Source organism: Gossypium hirsutum, chromosome A05 (assembly GCF_007990345.1).
Source record: "Gossypium hirsutum isolate 1008001.06 chromosome A05, Gossypium_hirsutum_v2.1, whole genome shotgun sequence".
NCBI classification, from domain to species: domain Eukaryota; kingdom Viridiplantae; phylum Streptophyta; class Magnoliopsida; order Malvales; family Malvaceae; genus Gossypium; species Gossypium hirsutum.
This window is the reverse complement of record NC_053428.1, coordinates 5,265,438-5,287,914: the sequence shown is the minus strand read 5'-3', so window position 1 is coordinate 5,287,914 and position 22,477 is coordinate 5,265,438. Positions and strand designations below refer to the sequence as shown.

Here is a 22,477-nt window from a genome sequence, read left to right as displayed (position 1 = left end):
CAATATAAACTTATGTGACTTTGAACAACTCCTAAGTCTTTCAACAATCCCTTAAGCCAAATAGCCTCCTTAACAGCTTCTGTAACTACCATATATTCTGCCTCTGTAGTAGACACAGCTACTGTAGACTGTAAGGTAGACTTCTAACTCACTGGGGCTTTCGCAAGAGTAAACAGATACCCCGTAGTTGAACGACGTTTATCTAAATCACCAGCAAAGTCGGAATCAACATATCCAACTACAAACTGACCAAGTGCTTCATCCTGTTCAAAAATTAAACCAACATCTACGGTTTTTCGAAGATACCGTAGAATCCATTTCACAGCTTGCCAATGTCCTTTTCCAGGATCATGCATATACCTGCTCACAACTCCAACAGCTTGTGAAATGTCAGGCCTCGTACACACCATCGCATACATCAAACTCCCAACTGCATTAGCATATGGGACTTTCGCCATATATTCTCTTTCTTCTTCAGTTTTCGGAGATAATTGAGCACTAAGTTTCAAATGAGAAGCAAGTGGGGTACTTACATGTTTTGTGTTTTCATTTACACCAAAACATTGTAATACCTTTTTCAGATATTGCTTCTGATTCAAACAAAGCTTGCCTCTCTGTCTATCTCTACTTATCTCCATGCCGAGAATCTTCTTGGCCTCACCTAGATCTTTCATCTCGAACTCTTGATTCAACTGAGCCTTCAGCTTATCTATCTTTTTTTGGCTCTTCGAAGCGATTAACATATCATCAACATACAAGAGTAGATAAATGAAAGATCCGTCATGCAGCTTCTGCAAATACACACAATTGTCATATTTGCTTCTTGTGTACTTCTGCCTTCTCATAAAGCTATCAAATCGCTTGTACCACTGCCTCGGGGATTGCTTCAATCCATATAGCGATTTGTTCAGCTTACAAACCCAATTTCTACCACCAGTATCTGTGTATCCTTCGGGCTGAGTCATATAGATCTCCTCTTCTAACTCACCATGCAAGAAAGCCGTCTTAACATCAAGTTGAGCTAGCTCCAAATTCAACTGTGCTACCAAGGCCAACAAAATTCTAATGGAGGAATGCTTCACAACAGGGGAAAATACATCATTGTAGTCAATTCCCTCCTTCTGAGCGTAGCTTTTAGCTACCAATCTTGCCTTGTAGCGAATATCCTTCTTGCTAGGAGATCCATCTTTCTTTGCGAATACCCACTTGCATCCGATTGCCCTTTTACCTTTCGGTAATTGCGCCAACTCCCAAGTATTGTTCTTCCGGAGAGACTGCATTTCTTCATCCATGGCGCTTTTCCATTTATCACTTTCTAAGCTTTGCATTGCTTCTTGAATAAATGATAGGAATATCATCAACAACGGGAAGGGCGTAGGCCACCATATCAGTAAATCGAGCAGGTTTACGAATTTCTCTCCGTGGCCTTGCAACTGCAACTGGTTCTGGTGTACTTAGTGGTTCTTAGGTCAGAACCTCTTCAACCTCTAATTCCTCCATTGTGGCTGGAGAATTAGACTTATTAACTGGGCAAATCCCCATCTGCTCAAACTCCACCTGTTTTGGAGTACACTCCACCTGCTGTGGAGTATTGCTCGTCTGAATATCTTTATCTGCTACCTTTTTCAATGTCGCAGATTCATCAAAGGTAACATCTCTGCTACAGATCATTTTCTTTGTGCTTAAGCACCAAAGACGAAATCCCTTCACTCCAGAAGTGATTCCCATAAAGAGAGCTTTCTTTGCCCTCGGATCTAACTTTGACTCCTTCACATGGTAATATGCAGTGGTTCCAAACACATGTAAGGAATCATAATCTGTAGCCGATTTTCCAGACCATACCTCCATAGGAGTTTTTCTTTCTAATGCAGATTATGGCAAACGATTAACAAGATGGCCAGCGTATGTCACAGCCTCAGCCCAAAATTGCTTGCCCAACCCAGCATTGGACAACATACATCGAACTTTCTCCAGCAATGTTCGATTCATACGCTCTGCCAATCCATTCTGCTGTGGTGTATCCCTAACTGTGAAGTGTCGAAAAATACCATACTCTTGGCACACATCGAAGAACGGATCACTTTTATATTCCCCTCCATTGTCCGTCCTAAGCCGCTTGATTTTCTTGCCAGTCTGGTTTTCGATCATAGTTTTCCATTTAAGAAGAACTCTAAGCACTTCATCCTTAGTTCTCATGGTATACACCCAAACTCTTCTGGAAAAGTCATCAACAAAAGTAACAAAGTAGTGTTTTCCTCCCAATGAAGGTGTCTTGGAAGGCCCCCACACATCTGAGTGAACATATTCCAAAATACCTTTTGTATTATGGATAGCAGTACCGAATTTCACTCTCTTTTGCTTTCCGAGAACACAATGCTCGCAAAATTTTAATTTGCAAGCCTTTGCACCTTTCAACAATCCTTGCTTTGCCAGAATTTGCAAGGATTTTTCGCTGGCATGTCCCAACTTTATATGCCACAACTGTATTGAGTCCAATTCTTTGTTGCCGGAAGCTGCAGCGACTGCTCCAATAACTGTACTACCTTGGTAGTAATACAAGTTATTTTTCCTGATGCCCTTCAATATCACAAGTGCACCAGATGTCACTTTCAAAATCCCATCTCTCATAGTAACAACTGAACCATTGGATTCCAGGGCTCCCAATGAGATGAGATTTTTCTTCAAACTGGGCACGTACCGAACATCAGTCAGAACTCTGGTTGATCCATCTTTATTCTTTAATTGGATTGAACCTATCCCAACAGTTTTACAGGCATTGTCATTGCCCATATAAACAACTCCTCCATTTAGTTCTACTAAATCAGAGAACCACTCCCGGTTAGGGGACATATGATAGGTACAACCCGAATCCAATATCCACTCATCTGAATGGAACGATGATGATGATGCAACCAGTGATAGTTCAGAGTCACTGGTATCATGCTTTGCAACACAAGCATCTACAGCAGCTTTTCCCTTATTCTTCAGCTTTGGACAATTTTCTTCCAGTGGTCTTTCTCATGACAAAAAGCACATTCATCTTTCCTGAGTCTGGACTTTGACTTTGATCTCCCCTTTTGAGTTTTCTTCCGAGTGTATGAACGACCTCGGACTACTAAAGCTTCTGTATCTCTGATTGAGTTTTTCTGTTTGTCCTTCTTTCTCTGTTCATAACTGTATAAGGCCACACAGACTTCGCTCAGAGATATATCACTCCTGCCATGAAGTAGAGTAGTTTCTAGGAACTCAAACTCCTCAGGAAGTGACCCCAACAGCATCAAAGCCACATCTTCATCTTTGAATGTCTCATCCATATTCAGCAAATCAGTGACTAACTGATTAAATTTGGTGATGTGATCATTCATTGTGGTACTTGGGACGTATGTGAAGCGAAACAGTCTTTTCTTCAAGTGGAGCTTATTTTGACTGTTTTTCTTCAAAAAATTTTCTTCAAGTGCCACCCACAACTTATTTGCAGAAGTCTCCTTTGAAAAAGCATACCTCTGCTCTCGAGAAAGGCATGATCGAATTGTGCCACATGCCAACCGATTGATCGCCTTCCAATCTTTCTCCTGTACATCATCTGGTTTCTCTTCATCAATGGCAATGTCTAGACCCTGCTGAAAAAAGGCATCTAGAACCTCACTTTGCCACATACCAAAATGGCCCGTGCCATCAAAGATCTCCACGGCCAATCTTGCATTTGCAATTGTCGGTCTTGTCCACATGGACGATGTTGAAGCTCCTACACCGACCGTTTTCTCCATAATCTTTCAATATACCTAAGGAAATCTTTTCTGATGGGGAAGATCAGTTTAAACTGCAACCACAGAGCATACTACGATTAACCTTCGGCTCTGATACCACTTGTTGTTCCAATAGGGTCGGAAGCGTGTAAATTATTGTACTAAAAAATCACACAAAGTTCAATTCCCAGGGAAGAGAGGTGGATCACATGGATCTCTTAAATACCAAGTCTTTCCTTAGACAGAATATCCCTTCTATAGTAATTTAATAGCACAATTAAATACTACTATTATACCCTCAAATATTGAAAGAAAAATAGGACAAGAAAGAACACAAGAGTTTTAACGAGGTTCGGTAAATTATACCTACGTCCTCGGGCACTAACACCAGATGATAACTTTACTATCTTCAAAGTATTACAAACAAATAGAATTCCTTAAGAATTCTCAAATGGGAGAAAAAGAAAACTAAGAGAGAAAGATTGGTTGGGATGAATTGAAATGAGAAATGAGAATGCCTATTTATAGTTGAGGTTTAAGGACCAAACAATAAATAGCCCATTATCTCAAGGACCAAAAAAAAATTATCCCTTGCCACTTTTTCAAAGTTGGTGGTTGTCATTATTGATTGTCTCCCATTAATATTAATGGCAACCATTATTAATTGTCTTCCATTAATGTTAACACCGTTGATTTAAAAGTTGATGGCCACTCTAATTGAACAAATGCTCTTACTTTTTGCGAATGTAAAATTAAGTTGGAAGACGAATGTGTACAGTTATGCCTTCCGCTGGAATATGCTTTTCGCTCCTTTGTTATTACTCGAAATTAATCTAAAAATATTGAAATTGTTAAGAATTAAACCTTATTAATATACGTGAGCTGAATGCAAGGTGAATGAGATGTCACGGCAAAATAAGCTCCGAGGTCTCGCGTAGTCGGCTAGCGTCCGTATCCACTACCAGAGTTTCGCTATCTTCTCACTTTACGAATTGTCGAAACCACCCTTACTTTTTGTAATCTCACGCGGCTAATTATCTCCCAAACCGACATTAGTGGGGACAAAAACAAGCTCTTAAATGTAAAATCACCAACTCTTCTCTAATCCTACCAACAACTTATTACATGTTGCCCACAAGAAGCGAGTTCTTTTCCCTTACTCTGACAGCTAGCGAATAGGGCTTTCATTTCCCTTCCATTCCCTTAATTATTTTTAATTAGTTTATTCTTTTTAAAAATTAAAAATTTTAAATTGTTGAATTTAAAAGTATTCCTTCAGATGTATTTTTACTTTTTTTAATATATAAATTAAATAAATTTAGCATAATAGTTTTAAAAATTTTATATTTAATACATTTTTGTTAAATCAAAGCTGATTTTTTTATTATGCTTTTTTTTCTTAATTATCACATTAATCAGCATATCAGTTAACGCTTATAAAATATTCTATATATATTTGCTTCTTCGCTGAATCCTAGATGCTGGGAATGATAACATGCAATATTGTATATCATCATTAAATTTCGTGTATACATATTAATGGTATCAAACAAAGCTAGAAGATATATATATATCTTAGTCCTAACTTAAAAGTATTGCTTTCCCAATGATGAAAATCTGATTACAGTAAATAAACAAACACAAAAATAAATAAATAAAAACAACTCGTTTAGGATCTCTGCACAGCTTACCCCTCTTTCATTTATATTATATGTATACGTACAAAAGAAAATCCAAAGATTCAAAGACCTCTCATGAATCATGACACTCACACAGTTATGCATATGAATAATGCCTGAATTGGTTTCTGATACAATTCGATCAATGATGATAGTCAGTTTCATTGTATAATCAATAGTATTTTTATTTTGTCTCATTTCCTATATATATATGTATAGTCTCAAACCTTGTCTGTTGAACCACAAGTAACATCAAAGAACATGATTACATTGTTTTTTATTTTTTGGGTTGGTTATATAGTGTACTATATATATATTAGAATATATTCTGGTGTTGTTAATTTATATATAACATACTATCTAATTAGTTGTATTAATGATACCCTTTGAAATTTCAGCTGAAGATGAAGATATGGGGCTATTAATAGAAAAATCATGATAGGTTCTGCAATCTTTCATCATAAATATGTACCCCTTGAACTTTCTTGGAAGGCCCTCGCTTCATTTTCCAGCTAACTATATATATTTATGGGAAAATATGTGAATAAATCTAGCCATGCATGCACATCAACACCTTTCATATATATAATCGAAAGATAATTTATTTTCTTCCATTTCTTACTGGGATTTGTTCTTTCCTTTTTCCAAAAAGAAATTAAATTGGTTTGATGAATATACGTAGCACTATGAGTATTTTTTTCTCCAATTATTTGTTAAAAAGAAAAGCCCCAACATATCAAAAACTTAATGTGCCTCGAATTATTTTGTTTAAGGACATGAACTCGAAGGAAACATGACAAAGGAACAAGTTCAACCAACATTTTGTCTCGAAGTTGGTAATGAGTTAAGACTCGAGACTCATTTTCCGCCATAGAACCATGTTTAGATTTTTTTCTTTTCTTTTTTAGTATAAAGGTAACACTAGTTTTACGATAGAGAAGAAGATTTCAAATATTATAAATCAAATTTTAAATTCAAAATAAATTGTCAAAATTTAGTCCTTGAAAATTTAGTTTAATTATAGGTAAACATATTAATTTAAAAACTGGTTTTTATCAGTTTGATACATATAAATTCTTCAATTATCTATTTTTAAAAATTAATTGTTTGCATAGAAATTATTGAAGTATTGAAGCGTTGGTTTTTAGGTTAATGATTTAACAGAAGGTTTAATAGCATTACATAATTGAACTAATTTCTCAATTTATATAAAATATGATAATTAGATTTTGATGAATTAAAATAGAGAGACTAATTTCTTAATATTCGTAAAGTGGATTGATGAAATTTATAATCAGATCTATTAATAACCAGATCAAATCAAGATTATACTATTTATATTAAATTCTGACACACCAAGGCTTTGGGTGTAAAAAATTTATCTATTAAAAGTTGAATAAAGCTTCGGTTGAAGCATCGATAAAAATTAAAAAATTAATAATCAGGTGCTTTAAATTCAAATTTTATCATAACTTATTTTTATTGATTTTATATAAATTTTAAAAATATTTAATTAAATTATGTCATCGATTTACAATATCAACTCAATTAAAAAAATTAAATATAATATAAATAAATATTCCATAAGTTGTTTAAATGAGATTATGGAAAAGACATGTGACATATAGGGTTTTAGGCATTAATGTAAGACTATCTATGTACTGTATATTTTTATTAATTAAACTCAAGTACACATTAAAAAGGGTCTCCCTTTTGTGCTATTTTCCAAAGATGAATAGACGCAGCAATAACTAAAATTCAGAAATGCCTTCATTATTTGCATCATACAGGTGGCATCCATTAAAAAGGATCTCCCTTAATTCATTCTTTTAGGAAATCAACTACAAAAATAATAAGCATAAAAAATTTGTCTTCTTGTAGATTGCTGGTTGGCTTTTAACAAAACAAATCAATTATTTCTACTGAGTATCTCTCTCTTGAAACCCCCATTTTGGCTTTTCATTAATTGCTTTTAATTTAATATAATTAATTTTGACTAATTAATTACTGTTAATTTTAAACTTTATATAATGACTTAATGATTAAAGTATTCATTATTTTAAGTGTAATTTAAGTTTAATTACGCTGTTGTTTTGGACTTTTAAACTGTTGTTATTGTTAAGTTTCAATTTTTAAAATATTATTCTTAGATTTTGACTTTCACTTGTCTGTGTTAAAAAAAAGGAATTTTGGGTTTGTAGGTAAATGTCTTTGTCTTTTGTACCAATCATATCCCACTTTTCCTCGGTTAATTTGGCTCACTTTTACACTTTAAATTTACCCACCCACAAATCTACACATTTTATCTACCCTACCCAATTTAATTATATATATAATAGTTTTCAATATGAATTACTGAATTTATCATTGTAAATATATTTAACAGTGCTTTTTTTTATCATTTACCAAGAAAGTTAGCAATTAAGCTTTTAATTTTGTTTTGCAACAATGAATAGAATAAAGATGAGGTGCAAAGGCAACAAGTTGATTATAATACAAATGATGTTGTTTTAAAAAGCATATCGTGATGGAATAATATGGCTGTTTGATAAAAAAAAAAGAAGAAGAAAACCCATTGTAATGAACAAAAAAGAAAAACCCATCAATCTACATTGCTGATGTCACACGTTAATGGGTGCCTTGAATTTTTTGTAATAATGTTTATGATAATATTCTAGGCTTTTGAATTTGCTTATTTTGGTAAATGAAGTTATAAATAGCTAAGAATGTCTACAAGTTTTGAGGTGCTGGAATTTTGATGACTCAGCTTTTGAGTTTTATTAAATTGTTTTAAATGAGATGGTGAATATATTCCGCTTTTATAGTTAATCAACTAATAATAATTTATACTTTTACTCGTAAATGAAAGAAAATTGAAGCCATAATTAACGAGGTATATAGGCATATGAGGTGAGGGATGAAACATCAAAACTTTCATACTTGGAAAAAAGAAAATTCCAGTTCCTTTTACGTTCAATCAATCATTCAAAACGACAACTTTATGCCAAATTCAACTGAGTTGCGTAATATATTTGATATTTCAACACTAGATTACTCTGAACAATCTGACTTTATTCTTCAGTTTTTGTGATTTATAGTAAACATTATTTGGGGAAACCTTTAAAGGAAAGAACAAAGAGGAGTATGTGATTTTTGAATCCATGTAGTAACTCATAGGGATTTTCACCATATCGGCTTTGGATTTTTATCCTTAAAATCACTGCTGCACAATCTTAAATGTTTTTGTTTTGCTATTAAAAACAGTAAGAAGTTCGAGTCTTTTTCAACAATAAGAAGTGGGATTGTGCTTTCTCTTAATTTCCGTACATCTTCAACTGTAGGTTGGGGTTTTAATCTGTAGCTAACTTTCCTACTTGGCCTGCTGTAGTTGCTTCTTTCCTATTCTGCTCAATGTTGGCTGATGAAGTCTCGTTGATCCCAAAAAGTGGATTGGAAAATACAGATAGTTGTGTGCTTTAAGGACTCGGTTACATTTCACATATACTATTGGATAAAGGCTTTCTTGACTGTGTAGGGTTTTATAATTTGAAAACCACCCATGTTTTAAGCACATAAGCAATCAGCTTCCCTTTAGATCCCCTTCTTCTAGTGATGGTTTACCGGAAAGTGAAAATTTTTTAGGAGGTAGAAATTAAATTATTTAATAAAAATATAATTTCATTATTTTAATAGTTTATATTTTTATAATTTTTAAAGGATTAAATTAAATTTTTATCATTTTTAAGAGGGGCCAAAGTAAAATTTTACTTTTACTAATATAAAAAAATAAAAAAATTTAAGGGCCTAAATGAAAAAAATTTTATTTAAGGGTGCCGGGGCCGAATTTTTTCTTCTCTTTCTCTAATTTATTTTTAAGACAAAAAAGTAATTATTTTGATTCTTTTTTCTTTGCTAATAAGATAACTCAATCTTATATATAAATAATTACATCACACAATAAATCAGCCTTAAAGCACATCAAGTACTCTCAAACATTTTAAATATGGAAAATGGAAATGTGAATATTCCACCAATTCAATTCCTCCTTTTTATTACTTTTTTTCTAAATTTGCTACTTTGTTCTTCAAGTTAATTGTTATTGCCTACTAATTTGGGTCTGATTTGAGGTTTTTTTATTGGTTTTAGTATATGGGCTCTCTTTTATATTGAATTTAATGTTTTTATATTGTTAAAGATTGATGCACGTTCATGAATTTTGCTTCTTTCTTAGGGTGCTTTTGGGTTTTGGATTTTTGAGTTGGACCTCTCATCTTTGGGTTTTCTTTTTGTTTTATGCTTCTGCTTAGATGTGTAAAGGTGGATGGTTTGGGGATAAGTAAAGATGATTTTGTATGTGACCCTCTTGGAAAGACCTCATTAAATTTAAAGTTTTAGTGGCTTTTTGTAATGCAAGACTTTTGTGCAAAATATTTTCTTATATGTGGTAATGAGTTAAGTGCCGCTTGATAAGGAATGGAAATGTGGTTAAGTTTGGTAACCTTGGATTTGTGCTCCATCGATTGCATGTATCTTACGATTCATAACATATTTGATTTCCAGAAAAATTTTAAATTATGTATAATTTTTTTTAATAAAATAGATCACATACAATTTTGATGATTCGTAACTTTATTAATTATATAAAACCATTTTTTTCGCTTATATAAGTGGTTTTAATTATATTTCACATTTACTAAATTTTCAATAACCACTATTATGATAAAATTAAATTGAATTCTGAAAATGTGGTAACTTTAATTTGATATTATTCTCATCAGCTTTGGCTGACAGATTTAATTTTTGGGTAATTTACATTTACTTACGGAAGTCATTTTAAACCCGTCACTGTAGCCCATAAAATGTACCGCCAGAAAGAACCGTAGTAAAAGTCTAGTTGAAAAGTTATCATCCAACAGAAGTGTACTAACGAACCAACGGAGGGCATAGGGTTCCAAGACATACCCCTATAGCGACGGTTATTCCTATCTTTTGTACTTATAGTGACGGACTTTGATGCTTTGATAAACAGATTTCGTCCATCAATAAAATGACAGTTTTACTGTAGTTGTGATAAGTTAGGCGACGTTATGATAGTTATCATTGCATGTAATTTCCTTTTTTTTAGCTTTGCCTCCTTTAATATATATATTTAAGTTTGTATTTTTTTTTATAATTGTGATTTTGTTTTTGGAGAAGGAAAATATCCGATTAATAAATTACAACATGAGGTTTAAGGTTGTAATTTATTGTAATTACAGATGTGTATAAAATTACTTTAATTTTATACCCTGTACAAGTAGATCGCTCTCCGTAATAAAATAGCTATTTTAATTTGATAAAAAATGAGAAATTTTGGTATGAACAAAATGATTATATATACATTTTCAATACTAATATTATATATAAATTTATTCTTATTCATGAAACAATATAATGTTACTATACTAAGAAAGTGAGATGGTCTATATTGGGTAATTAAGCTTCGAGAGACACTAATCATTTGATTTTCCTTTTCATACATGGAGATTCAAGTGTTTATATATATAATCTAACAACATTTATCTTTTTTTTTCTTAATTTCTTTTTTGTGGAAGTAAAAATTTTTATTAACAGTTTATTAATTTTAGGAAACATAAATTTTCCTTAATTCTATCATGTGTGTATGCTAATTATATATTATACCATACAGTAGCAGAGAACAAAAAAAGAGTAAATTATACCATATAAAATGGGCCTGGGTTTTATTTTAAGAAATCCTTCAACTTTGAACCCAAACCCATAAGTGGCACTTGTCTGGTTTTAGCCCCAATTCTGTCAGTTTTGATGATTATTTTTGGGCTTAAACTGGATAGGCTAAACCCAGAAACCAATGTTCATTAAAAGCTCTGCTATTTCTTCAAAACATCACTCGAAGAAACTCTGATACATTCGATAACAGAGACAATATATTATGCATATGTAACTGTCTTCCTTATTTGCTTGTCTCCATTTTTTATCCTTTTTCACTAAACATCATATGGAAATAAGCTCTAAAACACAAATACTATCTTAACTAAGATAACCCTGGTTGTTATTCTGATATTTATGAAATGCCTAACCCATGGTGTAAGACGGGGTTGGTAAGTTGATAACTGTGCTCTTGATCTTTGTCATCATGTTAATGCTGTTGGTAACCCCCTGTGATCCTATTCCACTGTCTTTCAAACCCTGTTTGCAACCCAGTTCTCAATAATTTTACAATGCTGCTGATATAACAAGAAAGTAATCCAATTTGGGACATGCAATATAGATTTTGTTTACCTGAAATGGGAAATGATCTGGTCCACGAGCTGGTGCAGAATTTATCTGAACCGTACCCGTCTCCATTGCATCACTGATCAATATTGCTTTATTGACATCCTTTGTGAAGACACATCCTTGGAGTCCAAAGTTGCTAGCATTGCAGTGGTGGATACCTTCCTCAATGGAGTTGATCCTTATAACCGGTAAAACCGGACCAAACGGTTCCTCCCATGCGATCCTCATATCGGGTCGAACATTGTCTAACAACAATGGCCATATAAGATTGCCATCTCTCTTGTACTCTTGACAAAATGTAGCTCCTTTCTCTTTGGCATCTTTCACCAGTCCTTCGATGAAATTAGCCGACGACTCCGACACCACAGGAGTGATATCGCAGTCATCCTCCGGTGCCCCAACCGTTAATTTCACCACTTTTGCCTTCAACTTCTCCACCAGAACATCAGCAACAGATTCCGTCACTAACACAACCTTGACAGCCGTGCATCTTTGACCACTGTGGTAGTAGTTGTACAAGCAAAAAAGAGTTAAACACCATGTTAAATGTCTAGTAGAAGTGAGAACAAGCAAGTCTTATTTTTTTACCTGTAAGAAAATCCTCCTTTTATTATGTTTGCAGCAACCAAATCCAAGTCGGCATCCTCGAGTACGATACATGCATCTTTTCCTCCCAATTCCATCTGCAGAGGGATCATTCCTGCCTTCTTTGAGATCGTAATGCCGGTATCTCCACCAGTGAAGCTGAGGAAAAAGGGAATGCAAGTTAGACACTATATTGTCATAGCAAATGAAGTGTCCACTATGGCATGGAACTACCTTATACAGTTAACTCCAGGATGCATGGTGAGGAAGTCCCCGATCTCGGAGCCTTTCCCTGTCACACAGCTAATTAGCCCTTTGGGAAAACCAGCCAAATGAAAGCAGTGTACCATATGAAGAGCAGAAACAGCACCCTGTAAGAAGATTACTAATTTTAGGACACACTATCAAATTCGACCACATTATATGTTTCGACAAAATGTGTTATCAGCATGAATGCATGTAAAAAGTACCTGTGTCGGTGGCTTGAGTACAAGGGAGTTTCCAGCAATTAAAGCCGGTGCGATTTTTGAAACAGCCAGGTTAACTGGATAATTGAATGGTGGAATGGCCAGAATCACTCCAAGCGGAATCTGTATACATTGAATTGCAGCTATAAATCATGAGCAACAGATTGTTTTGACAGGATTCTGTATATAATTTTTCATATGCTGAATCAAATGAATGAAACATTACCTTGGACGTGAGGCAATATTTGGTTCTCTGATTTCCAGGAAAACTATCAGATACCAAGAATTTCCCTTCACCAAGAATCCTTACCCCTTCTTCAGCAGTGTAAGAAATAAGATCCCCGGACCTCACAACCTTCATGGAATTATATCAAAAACCAGTTTTCTTTGAGATGAGTTGTTGTTCAGTTCTGAATTAAACAATTGCACGAAAAAAGTTGGAGCAGATTATTATATACCTCGGTAATGGCATCTTTGGCTGGTTTTGCAATTTCTTTAACCAGGCATTCAGCAATTGGTGCTTTATGCTCCTTTAGGATAGCAGCAGCTTTATGAAGGAGCTCAGCTCTCTTCCAAAGTGGAGTCTTAGCCCATGATTTTTGTGCAGTTTTTGCTGATTCCATAACCTTGTTCACCTCTTCTTGTGTACAAGCTGTTTGCAGCACCACAATAAAATCACCTCAGGCATCATTTTACCAAGACGCACAAACTAGCCATTAATATGATTTCAGCCCCTAATTCAACTATTTGGGCTATAGTTAAGTATGGTCTCAAAGGCACCTTGATTAATCTAGATCACCACGAAGACAAACACAGTTTCATAAGGAATCAAGAACAACACCTCAATATTTCCACACAAAAAAGACAAGATTTGATGGGAAAAACAAAAGCATGCATATATGGTTTACATGATTAGCAAAATAAACTGTGGTTTTACAAGTTTAGCAGGCCAACCTTGAACCTTATACTGAGTTTTTCTGGTGCTGGGGTTGATAATTGCAACAGTTTTTCCAGAAGAAGACTTCTTCCATTCACCATCAGCATAGTACTTGTAAACATCTCCATCCAATATGTCTGAAAACACTCCAGTCCCTGCCATTATGAAAATTAAAAAGAGATGAAACCTACTTGTTTCCTATGGATTTCCTCACTCCAAGAGCAAAAAACAAAGAAACTAAGTGACGCAGAGTGGAGTGGAAGACGAGGCAACGAGTGTCTGGTATGGGTTATGATGCCATACGGTTACATATATAGGGAAAAGGTGAGCCACAGCCATTGCCTTTGGTTGCAGATGGAAAAAATGAGTTTGGTTTAGGTGGTTCAGATTTTGCCAAGTTTGAGTAAATGATTCTAACAATTTTCTTATCGAAATTTCACTCTTGCTGACCAGTCAATAGCTTGTACAAGTTAAAAATTGTAACTTGTTTTGGTTTTTTGCTACTCTTTTACCCTGCATAAAAAATAGCAGACACGATTGAAGATATTACTACTTTCATTTAATTTATTGATCTTTAACTGTTTTACATTGACTTTGACTTCATGAAATCATTAATTCAGTGAAAGAAATGAAGTTAATGTAAGAAGTGGAAAGAAATGTAGACTTGGAAATTAATTGGTACTGAATCAGATATGGTATAATGACTTGATGATGAAGCTATAAAATAATATCCAATGGTACAAAATAGAGTTAGTAACACTCAAAACATGATATTATCATAGAAGAGTTGGTCCAAATTGGATTACTGAAAAGATTTCCTTTCTTATTTATAAAATGATGGAAAGGTTATGTCGATTTGCTGATACTTTTAAATCTCTCTCCTTCAGGATTTGTTACTAAAAGATTCAGTTGAATCATAAGCATAAACTATACTGTGTTCAACCAAGATGCCCCAACCCTCAGTTTGGTGTTCAACGGTATTTAAAACACAGTATTTGCAGCGGATAAATGTTCTTTTTAAAACATATTTGGTTCTTGTTAAAGAAACCCCACGAGTATTTGCCATTTGTTTTTACAGTTGGTGGTGAAATTTCCTAAATTGTTGAATCAAGGTAAGTAAAAAGAAGGAAAGAGACAACCCCAAATAACAAACTGAAAAGACGAGTAGCTTTAGCCTTCAATCATGGGGAAAGGTAGCTGGAACAAGAAGCACAGAAGCTTGAAATTTTAAATCAGGGTAGTAGTGGTTGAGAAACCATGTTGGGTGTCTGGTGTAGGATCAACTTACTACACAAGCCACAAAAACAGAGTAGGTAGCAGATGGACCACAAGACCTGACCATTCTAATAAAAGCCAATTCACCCACTCTCACTAATCCAATCATACTCATGGAGCTGGCCTGTCTAAAAAAGCCCACAATTTGGTGCCCGCACCAAGCTTTTACTTAATGCTATGGCAATAACTTCAAGCAGCATAAAAGAATTTAGAGATCATATGATGTGAATGAATAAAATTGACTACGGAATTAGTTGGGTTTAAGTATGGTATTTGTACTCCTCACATGCCCGAAATTCAGTACATTTTTTATTGAAATTGTCATGTTAAAAATTTTCAATGATTTATTAAATAGACCCTAAAATTTAGTTAATTATCAAACTGACCCCTTACAACTTAAGCTGTCAAATCAGACTTTCCTTTTTTATTTGTAACGAAACTTCAATATGAATTCAAAGTTGTAAACAAATTATCTAGCTCAAAACATGAAAATCAATTTCATTTTTTACTAAATAAATAATGAATTTACTCAAACCTAATTAAGCCAGCGAACAACATGAGACATCTTGCATCGAACTTAGTTAGGCCCAAAGAAAACCTAACTCATATACGTTTGAGAGAATTGAACCCCCAAATAGATAAATAAATAACTGTTCGAGAGACAGGTGAAAAAAAAAAAGACAAACAAACAGAAACAAGAGTTAAAAATTGTTGGATTTCCAAATGGTTTGCCAGTAATTTAAAATGAGAAAGGTAGCATACATAAGAAACACCAAGAAGTTCTGCCTTTGAAAAAACAAAATTACTTAAGCAAATATCATGAATGGCCAAAATTAAACTCTGATTCTACCAAAGAAACCATCCTCTTTACTTAATCCTTGTGCTGCTGAACAACTTCGACACCCTCGTGTTGTTCACCGTAATCCTGCAGGAAAAAGAATAATAAAATCATCCCAAGAATCATAAATCCTTTCTAAATTTTCTAGATATAGGGTTGATGAAACAATTAAAATAGAAATTTGCAAATATGTGATTCATGTATATGCTCATACCTTCACAACTACGCAAGAGCAACCAACTACTTTCCGTGCTTTCCCTTCAGAATCTATCTTACACAACTGCATGCAGAGGCGATGCGCAATTAGTCTCTTTTTATAGGACAGAGTCAGAGTAATATGTAGTAACATTCACTCGGGATACATGGTCAAAGGGATTTGTAGGAGATAAATAACTCAATGTTCCATGCCATACAAACACACAAGTTCATAGGTTAAGAATAAAGTCTTAACGAAAAACAAATTGATACTAATTTCACAAGATACACCTAAACTAAGAACAAGTCATACTGGGAACATGCACGATATTAGAACATCATTTGGTGCTCTCAGCATGTCCAGATATGCAAGGAAATAAATTAAACACGAATGAGCAATGAAATGTGACTTAATGAACAATGAAATGTGACTTACACCAGCCCACTCGCCAAGAGCTTTTGCACTAGGTGCACGTAGCACCTTAACATTATGGTCAGCGCAGAGTGCCTTGACCAGCTTAACAAAATCAGGTTGGTCACAGTCATCGGCCAAAACACAAAGATGTGCATTGTGCTTTTCAATTGCCTTGGCAGCTTCATGTAAGCCACGAGCAAGCCCACCATGAGCTTGGGACTTCCTCACCACAAGAGGCAAGGCTGTGTTGATGTCCATTGGCTCACCAAGAGTAGCGGGTGCCTCTGGTTGGGCAACGGCAACCTCTTCTCTGCAAAAGCCATAGGCAAGAGCACAGAATAAATACATGCAGACATTATAAAGAGAGATATGAGAGTGATAAAGACAAAGTCTGTCAAAGAAATAAAAGCTAGGGTATAGACTGACGAGTTAGGAATGTAATCTCAAAATGGGACAAAATTGAAATACTATCTACAACTCCTAGCAATGCAGAAACATATAGTTAATACGATCTTAAGATACTAAGTATTTCTAACAGATACTGAAAAAAAGAAGAAGCAAACAACAACTGAAGCAAGTATACAATATAAAAACACACACTGTGCAATCTATACTAGCATTCACAGATATCATAGCAATTCATCCCGCACAAAAGCAAACGAAGCCCAAAGTCTATGTAGGGAAAACTTGAGCAATTTGAAGCCATACGTAGGTAATTAAACAAATCCAATAAGTACAGCTTGCACAAATTTCATGGGGAAAAAAAAACACCGACATTCTACTAAACATGGTCTTGAATCTTTATAGAGTTGTCACTTACCCCGACATTTTTGGAGTTGAAGATGGGATCGGGGCTTCTGCTTTCAGGAAAAAAAAAAGAGACAAAGTCAAACAAGCAGATATTTCAGCTAAAAAAAAAAATTCGTTCAGTAATTTTGGGTGAAGAAATCAAAGGAAACGTTAGATGACAATGTAAGAAAAACAGCAGGAGGAAACGAAGATTAAGGCGCTGACCTGAGAGTAAAGAAAATGAAGAGCGGGGAGCCCTCAACGAATTGATCTGTTGGGTGGCGGAGGAATGTTTAGGGTTTTTGGTTTTTAGGGTTAAAATAAAAACAGAAGGTGAGAAAGAAATTAAACGTCAACGAACCAATTGCTTCCATGATCCAACCCAAGACCAATGACTTGGCCCATATTAAAGCCCACGGATGTAAAATAAAAAGCCCAATGCTTTCATTCAGAGTCGAACTCAAGACCTCCCGCTTACTAAACGGGTGCTCTAACCAACTGAGCTATGAAAGCTTAATTGACAGGTGACTTTTTTAGTTACAACTTATTCTTTACATACACAATGGACCCACCATATGTCAAACGTACGATAGGTACTTCTGTATCAAGAAAATGTTCCCTGGGAAAAAATAGAAAATTCGAAAGATAATTCATTATCAAATTTCGAAGCAACAAAATTCATTTAAAAAGAAAATCCACAAAACAAGCAAATTCGTATTCTCGGTAATAATCCATTTGAGGTCATATCAAGAAAAAACTAGCAGTAAAGATGACATTTTTACTTTTAAATGTAATAATCTTTTTCTACCATTGTTGCCATAATACACAAACCATCACTAATCCATGTTATTAGATTAACAAAGCATCCGGAGTGTTCAGTGTTTCCTTCACGATTTTGCAGTACATGGACAACTCAAGAGAACCCCAGGCATAATAATCAACCTAATCTCGCTTCTCTTTGCAATACCTGGTTAAAGCAGCAATAATGGAGCAGGATCAATCTTAAATCCAGTATATACATGTACACATCAACTCAGAACTAATTTGAAAAACCGTCTTCAGTAATATGGATGTAGCAAGTTGATATACTATGACACAGAATGTTAAGCAAAACAAACAGTAATAACAGCATATTCTAAGAGAAACTAGTAGTTACATGTTGCATTTTGGGCCTCAATGCCTCTTTCCTAAGTCACTCCAACTCTTCTTAGTCCAATGTATTCATGTCCAACATGATACAGACTATAGTTCTTCAAGGATATTAAAATATATATATAAATATCCATTTCAGTCATATACCAGTATCAGACTGACAACATAGCATTCTTCAAATATAACAGAAGAAGAACAGGAAACATATTTGGACCTTCATCCTTTAGCAAGTATGATGATGATAGGAATTGAAATATGTTACTTTTGAAATGGATAGCAGCAGTGTCGCAACTTTTTTTTCTAAAAGTACAAGAAAAAGAGAGTTGCATTACCAGCTGACTATTGTTTAGCAAATGGGAACATAAACATATTGTATTATACTAAAATAAATTATGAAAAACTGAACTCTATATACTGATTGTTTAGCATAACCAACTCTTCTTTCACATCAGGAGCAACAGTCTCAATAGTATTTTGATAGTCTTACCTGTATATCATTTTATTTTTGGGTAAGACAGATTTTGATCCCATAGAGATTTAAACATATGAATAGACGCCTTTATACATTTTGTCAATCATAAACAAAAAAGTATGCTAGATAATATTTAATGAATCATACACATCAGACCAAGCATCAAATACATTTTACAATAGCAAACGAGTGGTGCCTACCTCTTCAGCAAACTTTATCAAAATAGTTGTCCGAGGTCTTTGCAGCCCCTCCATGGGTACAAAATGAGCTGTTACTACTGCTGGAAATCCTGCACCATCAAGAACACCCTTCCAACCAACAAAGAGAGCCTATAAGAGCTTCTTTCCACCAGATCATTCATTTTATACACAAAATGAAGGCAACACTTACCCTCACTATTCCAGCAACAAATGCCCCACAATTAAAGGTCCCCATGTCTCTTGGAATTGAAATAAACCTACAATGCAAACAGACCAGTTGGTTACTTATCTAGGACAAGAGGTCAAGTTAATTGAAACAATGGCATTATAAACTAAGAGTGATGAGCAATGCATAACTTGTTCACAAGGAGGTCTTTCTCACTGATCATGTATTCGTCTTCATGTTCAGTGCCCTTCTCAAGAGAGTCAGCCACCTAACATGGTACAAAAAAAAGCTGGTAAGAGAAGCATTAAGACTACATTGATTTTAAGCAAATGCCAGCTAAACTTCTCATGCCTATAGGCTTCTAAGAAACTAGCCAAATTCCATATGACGGTATCATCAAACTTTCAATTGTTTCAACAGCAGACAAGATTGCAACTTACCTTTCCAAATAACACCTTCCAGACAGTGCTGTGCACAAAGGATAAAATACCCAACAATCGTGTCTCCCTTCTATTCCCCTGAGGCATAAAAAAGCATAGGTTCATAGTACTGGCGCTGACACCATATAAGAGCATAAGTATACACACAAATGAGCACACATTTATGCAAACACATTGCTAAACCCAGATAAAAAATATGAATGCAAACATAATTGAAATAACAACCACCAAGCATAAAAGGTGTGTTAGGCCAGCATTCTAGTATTACATCAAAACTTTCTCACCTCATTACCAAAACTAGGAGTGGTAGATGTCCAACTTGCAAGTAGCACCTTAAGAATGCTAGTGAAAAATAAAAAAGAGAACCTTGTTGTGATAGCAATCTGAGGTATAGTCTATGAATGTGTTGTACCTTATCCCTATGGCATAAAAGTTCAAGAACTCGAGCCCCAACAGCATACCCTGCATCCTCCAGCCTGATCCATTTCCCATGAAAGATATTAGATTCATTGACAAAGAAGAGCCATTGACTGAACTAAGCATCATCCCAAATCCCAATATTAGCTTTAATGTGAAATAATCAGATCTCAAGATCAGTCAGCAATGATGAGCTTCAACTATAAAACATTAAGAAAAAGTACCTTCTTTCTAATTCAGCAATGTTGTCAACCCGAGTTTGATTGTACTGAACAAGCTCAGAGAACAAAAATGTAAAGGCACTCAAGCTAACCTGAAATGGAAGCACAACATTCAACAGTTCAAATTTAGACTCCAAATTGATTTAAAACAAATCCTCAATAAAAGCTACTATTGATTTGATTAGTTTTGGTTTATGCAAACACCTTTTCTATTTTCTAAAGTAATAAGATCTCAACGGATTTATTTTTTTCTTATTTTGAGACTAATTTGCCTCATTTGATCATAATTTCTCGACTAATTTAATGGATAAATCAAATAATTCAAAGAGAAAATAAAAGTTAAAGGAAACAAACTCAATAGATGTCAAATATTGTAACAAGAAGAAAAAGGTGAATTATTGAAACAATCTGAAACTCAGGTTGCTTGCTAAGAATACGAATTTACAGTTTAAATAAAATAAGGGAAAAGAAAAAGCAAGTCTCTAGTTTAAACTTTATCATTTTCTGATGCATTTCAGCATAACATAAGAGGAAGAGATATCAAGAGAGAGTGAAGGAACCTCTTGTTTGCCCTTGCTAAGGGGCTTCTCAAGGATGTTTGAGTATTGCTTTATCTTCCCAACTCCAATCATTGTCTACAGGAAAAGAAAATATTATTTTCTGTTTGGCTGCTATAAAACTGCGGGACAAAAATGTCAGCTATCAGGTATGTGAAACATCGAGCAAGTACTTCACTGTGAAGTCCATTTTGAACAATTGAAGAATTTAATTGTGATATAATAGCTGATTGGATTTATTTACTTGCAATAAAGATCTGGGACCCTAGGGCATTTGTTTATAAAAGCCCTTTTTCCAAAGCAGTTGGTCCAAGTTCGGATCTCTCCCTTCGAATTGAAGAATTTAATCGTGATAAATCAGCTGATTGGGTAAAAAGCAGGTTTAAAACTCCAAGATTTCCAACTTCTGACACTAAATGTAATGGTGGGATGAGAACAGTGAGGCTATTGACAATCGACACTCAGGAGTTAGGACCAAGACCAAATAACTAAGACCACAAGAATCAAAACAAAAGCTGAATTCTTTGAAAAGAAATCTCTAGATGAGCATTTCTCTGTTGATTGGACTACACCATGGGAGGCAGTAAGTCAGAGAAATCAGCTTTGAATCTCAAATGGTTATCTGTAGAAGCTGGAAACTTATTTGCCTTGAGGAATAGAGTATCAGATCTTATTTTTAGTGAATTTAAGCATTCCTTGTTAAATAAGTATATAAGTTGGCTGGAAAAGCCACAAAGGATACCACCTCATTTTCATGGCCTTAGTATTACTTATTTAGTTTTGGGCTACTGGTAGCTGAAACGGAAACATAAAACAGAAGGGAGACAGACGCTGAAGGAATCACCAGACTCTGTATGTGAAACGGCTGTGATCAAAGTGATGAAACACTACAATTCCAGCTCCACAGTTATCATTTCAAACCAGTAAAATTAACCAAATAAAAACACATAACTTGATTCTACAATTCAGATATTTAGTAATTACTCATCAGTGATCGAAAGCAAGATCAACCCAATTATTCTTTCCCAATCAAATGGTCACTAATGTAACCAAAGATGACCCACAAAACTAATATCATCACGATCTAGCAAAGAAATGTATTCTTTTTCTGGGATTCCCAAAGGAACCGATAAATTCGAGATAAAAACTTCATATAGAGAATTTCGACAATACTGCAAAGAACAGTAATTCATCTCGAAAAAATATATAAGTACATTTACAAATTGATAAACAGGAACGATTTGTTTCGTAGAATGGGTACCTGTTATAGCATATGGGTCTTCAGATTTCTTAACGATCTGAGGAGCAGGAATCGATCGATTTGTATGTACTACGAGTATGAAAAAACTAAAAGAAAAAGGGTTTTTATTATAATAAAAAAATATTGGAAATTAAATTGGGCTCGCTTAAAGAAAGCCTCATGCCTTCTCTATTTATTATCAATTGGGCCTCGTCGTTTTGCTTAGGGCTTAAGAAATAGTTCTTTTATTTTTTAAATATTATTAAAAAATGAACTGATGAAGGTAAACAAAATATATGCATGGATTAATATAAGAATGCATTTTAATTTTCTTTCTTACCCGGACAAGTGGTACTACTAGACATGTTCAAGGCCGATAGCCCGCCTGA

At 34.5% G+C, this 22,477-nt stretch overlaps 3 protein-coding genes and 1 non-coding gene across 5 annotated transcripts; all 4 read right to left on the bottom strand.

Moving 5' to 3' along the window:
* Positions 1 to 11,297: 11,297 nt before the first annotated feature.
* On the bottom strand, positions 11,298 to 14,164 carry LOC107958926 (NADP-dependent glyceraldehyde-3-phosphate dehydrogenase). Its single transcript, XM_016894842.2, has 8 exons — positions 13,729 to 14,164; positions 13,233 to 13,426; positions 13,001 to 13,129; positions 12,778 to 12,897; positions 12,542 to 12,678; positions 12,311 to 12,466; positions 11,726 to 12,221; positions 11,298 to 11,632 (listed from the first exon to the last, which is right to left on the bottom strand). Exons 1-8 carry the CDS (start codon positions 13,871 to 13,873, stop codon positions 11,519 to 11,521), a joined length of 1,491 nt encoding a protein of 496 aa, XP_016750331.2. The 5' UTR covers positions 13,874 to 14,164; the 3' UTR covers positions 11,298 to 11,518.
* Positions 14,165 to 15,677: 1,513 nt separating this feature from the next.
* On the bottom strand, positions 15,678 to 17,597 carry LOC107958928 (40S ribosomal protein S12). The gene is made up of 5 exons (XM_016894845.2): positions 17,449 to 17,597; positions 17,255 to 17,291; positions 16,456 to 16,744; positions 16,039 to 16,104; positions 15,678 to 15,911 (listed from the first exon to the last, which is right to left on the bottom strand). The coding sequence occupies exons 2-5, from the start codon at positions 17,260 to 17,262 to the stop codon at positions 15,858 to 15,860; spliced, it is 417 nt and encodes a 138-aa protein (XP_016750334.1). The 5' UTR covers positions 17,263 to 17,291; positions 17,449 to 17,597; the 3' UTR covers positions 15,678 to 15,857.
* A 65-nt stretch (positions 17,598 to 17,662) lies between these two features.
* Positions 17,663 to 17,736, bottom strand: TRNAT-AGU (transfer RNA threonine (anticodon AGU)). The gene has a single exon. It is a non-coding gene; the product is annotated as a tRNA-Thr (tRNA).
* Positions 17,737 to 17,917: 181 nt separating this feature from the next.
* Positions 17,918 to 22,256, bottom strand: LOC107958927 (trafficking protein particle complex subunit 5). 2 transcript variants are annotated; one of them, XM_016894844.2, is made up of 9 exons: positions 22,110 to 22,256; positions 20,852 to 20,926; positions 20,295 to 20,383; positions 20,066 to 20,129; positions 19,654 to 19,731; positions 19,405 to 19,481; positions 19,238 to 19,304; positions 19,048 to 19,155; positions 17,918 to 18,190 (listed from the first exon to the last, which is right to left on the bottom strand). In XM_016894844.2, exons 2-9 carry the CDS (start codon positions 20,921 to 20,923, stop codon positions 18,161 to 18,163), a joined length of 585 nt encoding a protein of 194 aa, XP_016750333.1. In that variant the 5' UTR covers positions 20,924 to 20,926; positions 22,110 to 22,256; the 3' UTR covers positions 17,918 to 18,160. The 2 variants fall into 2 exon arrangements, with proteins under 2 accessions (XP_016750333.1, XP_040968900.1); XM_041112966.1 differs by having other exon boundaries at positions 20,852 to 20,970; positions 22,110 to 22,183.
* Between the last annotated feature and the right edge of the window lie 221 nt (positions 22,257 to 22,477).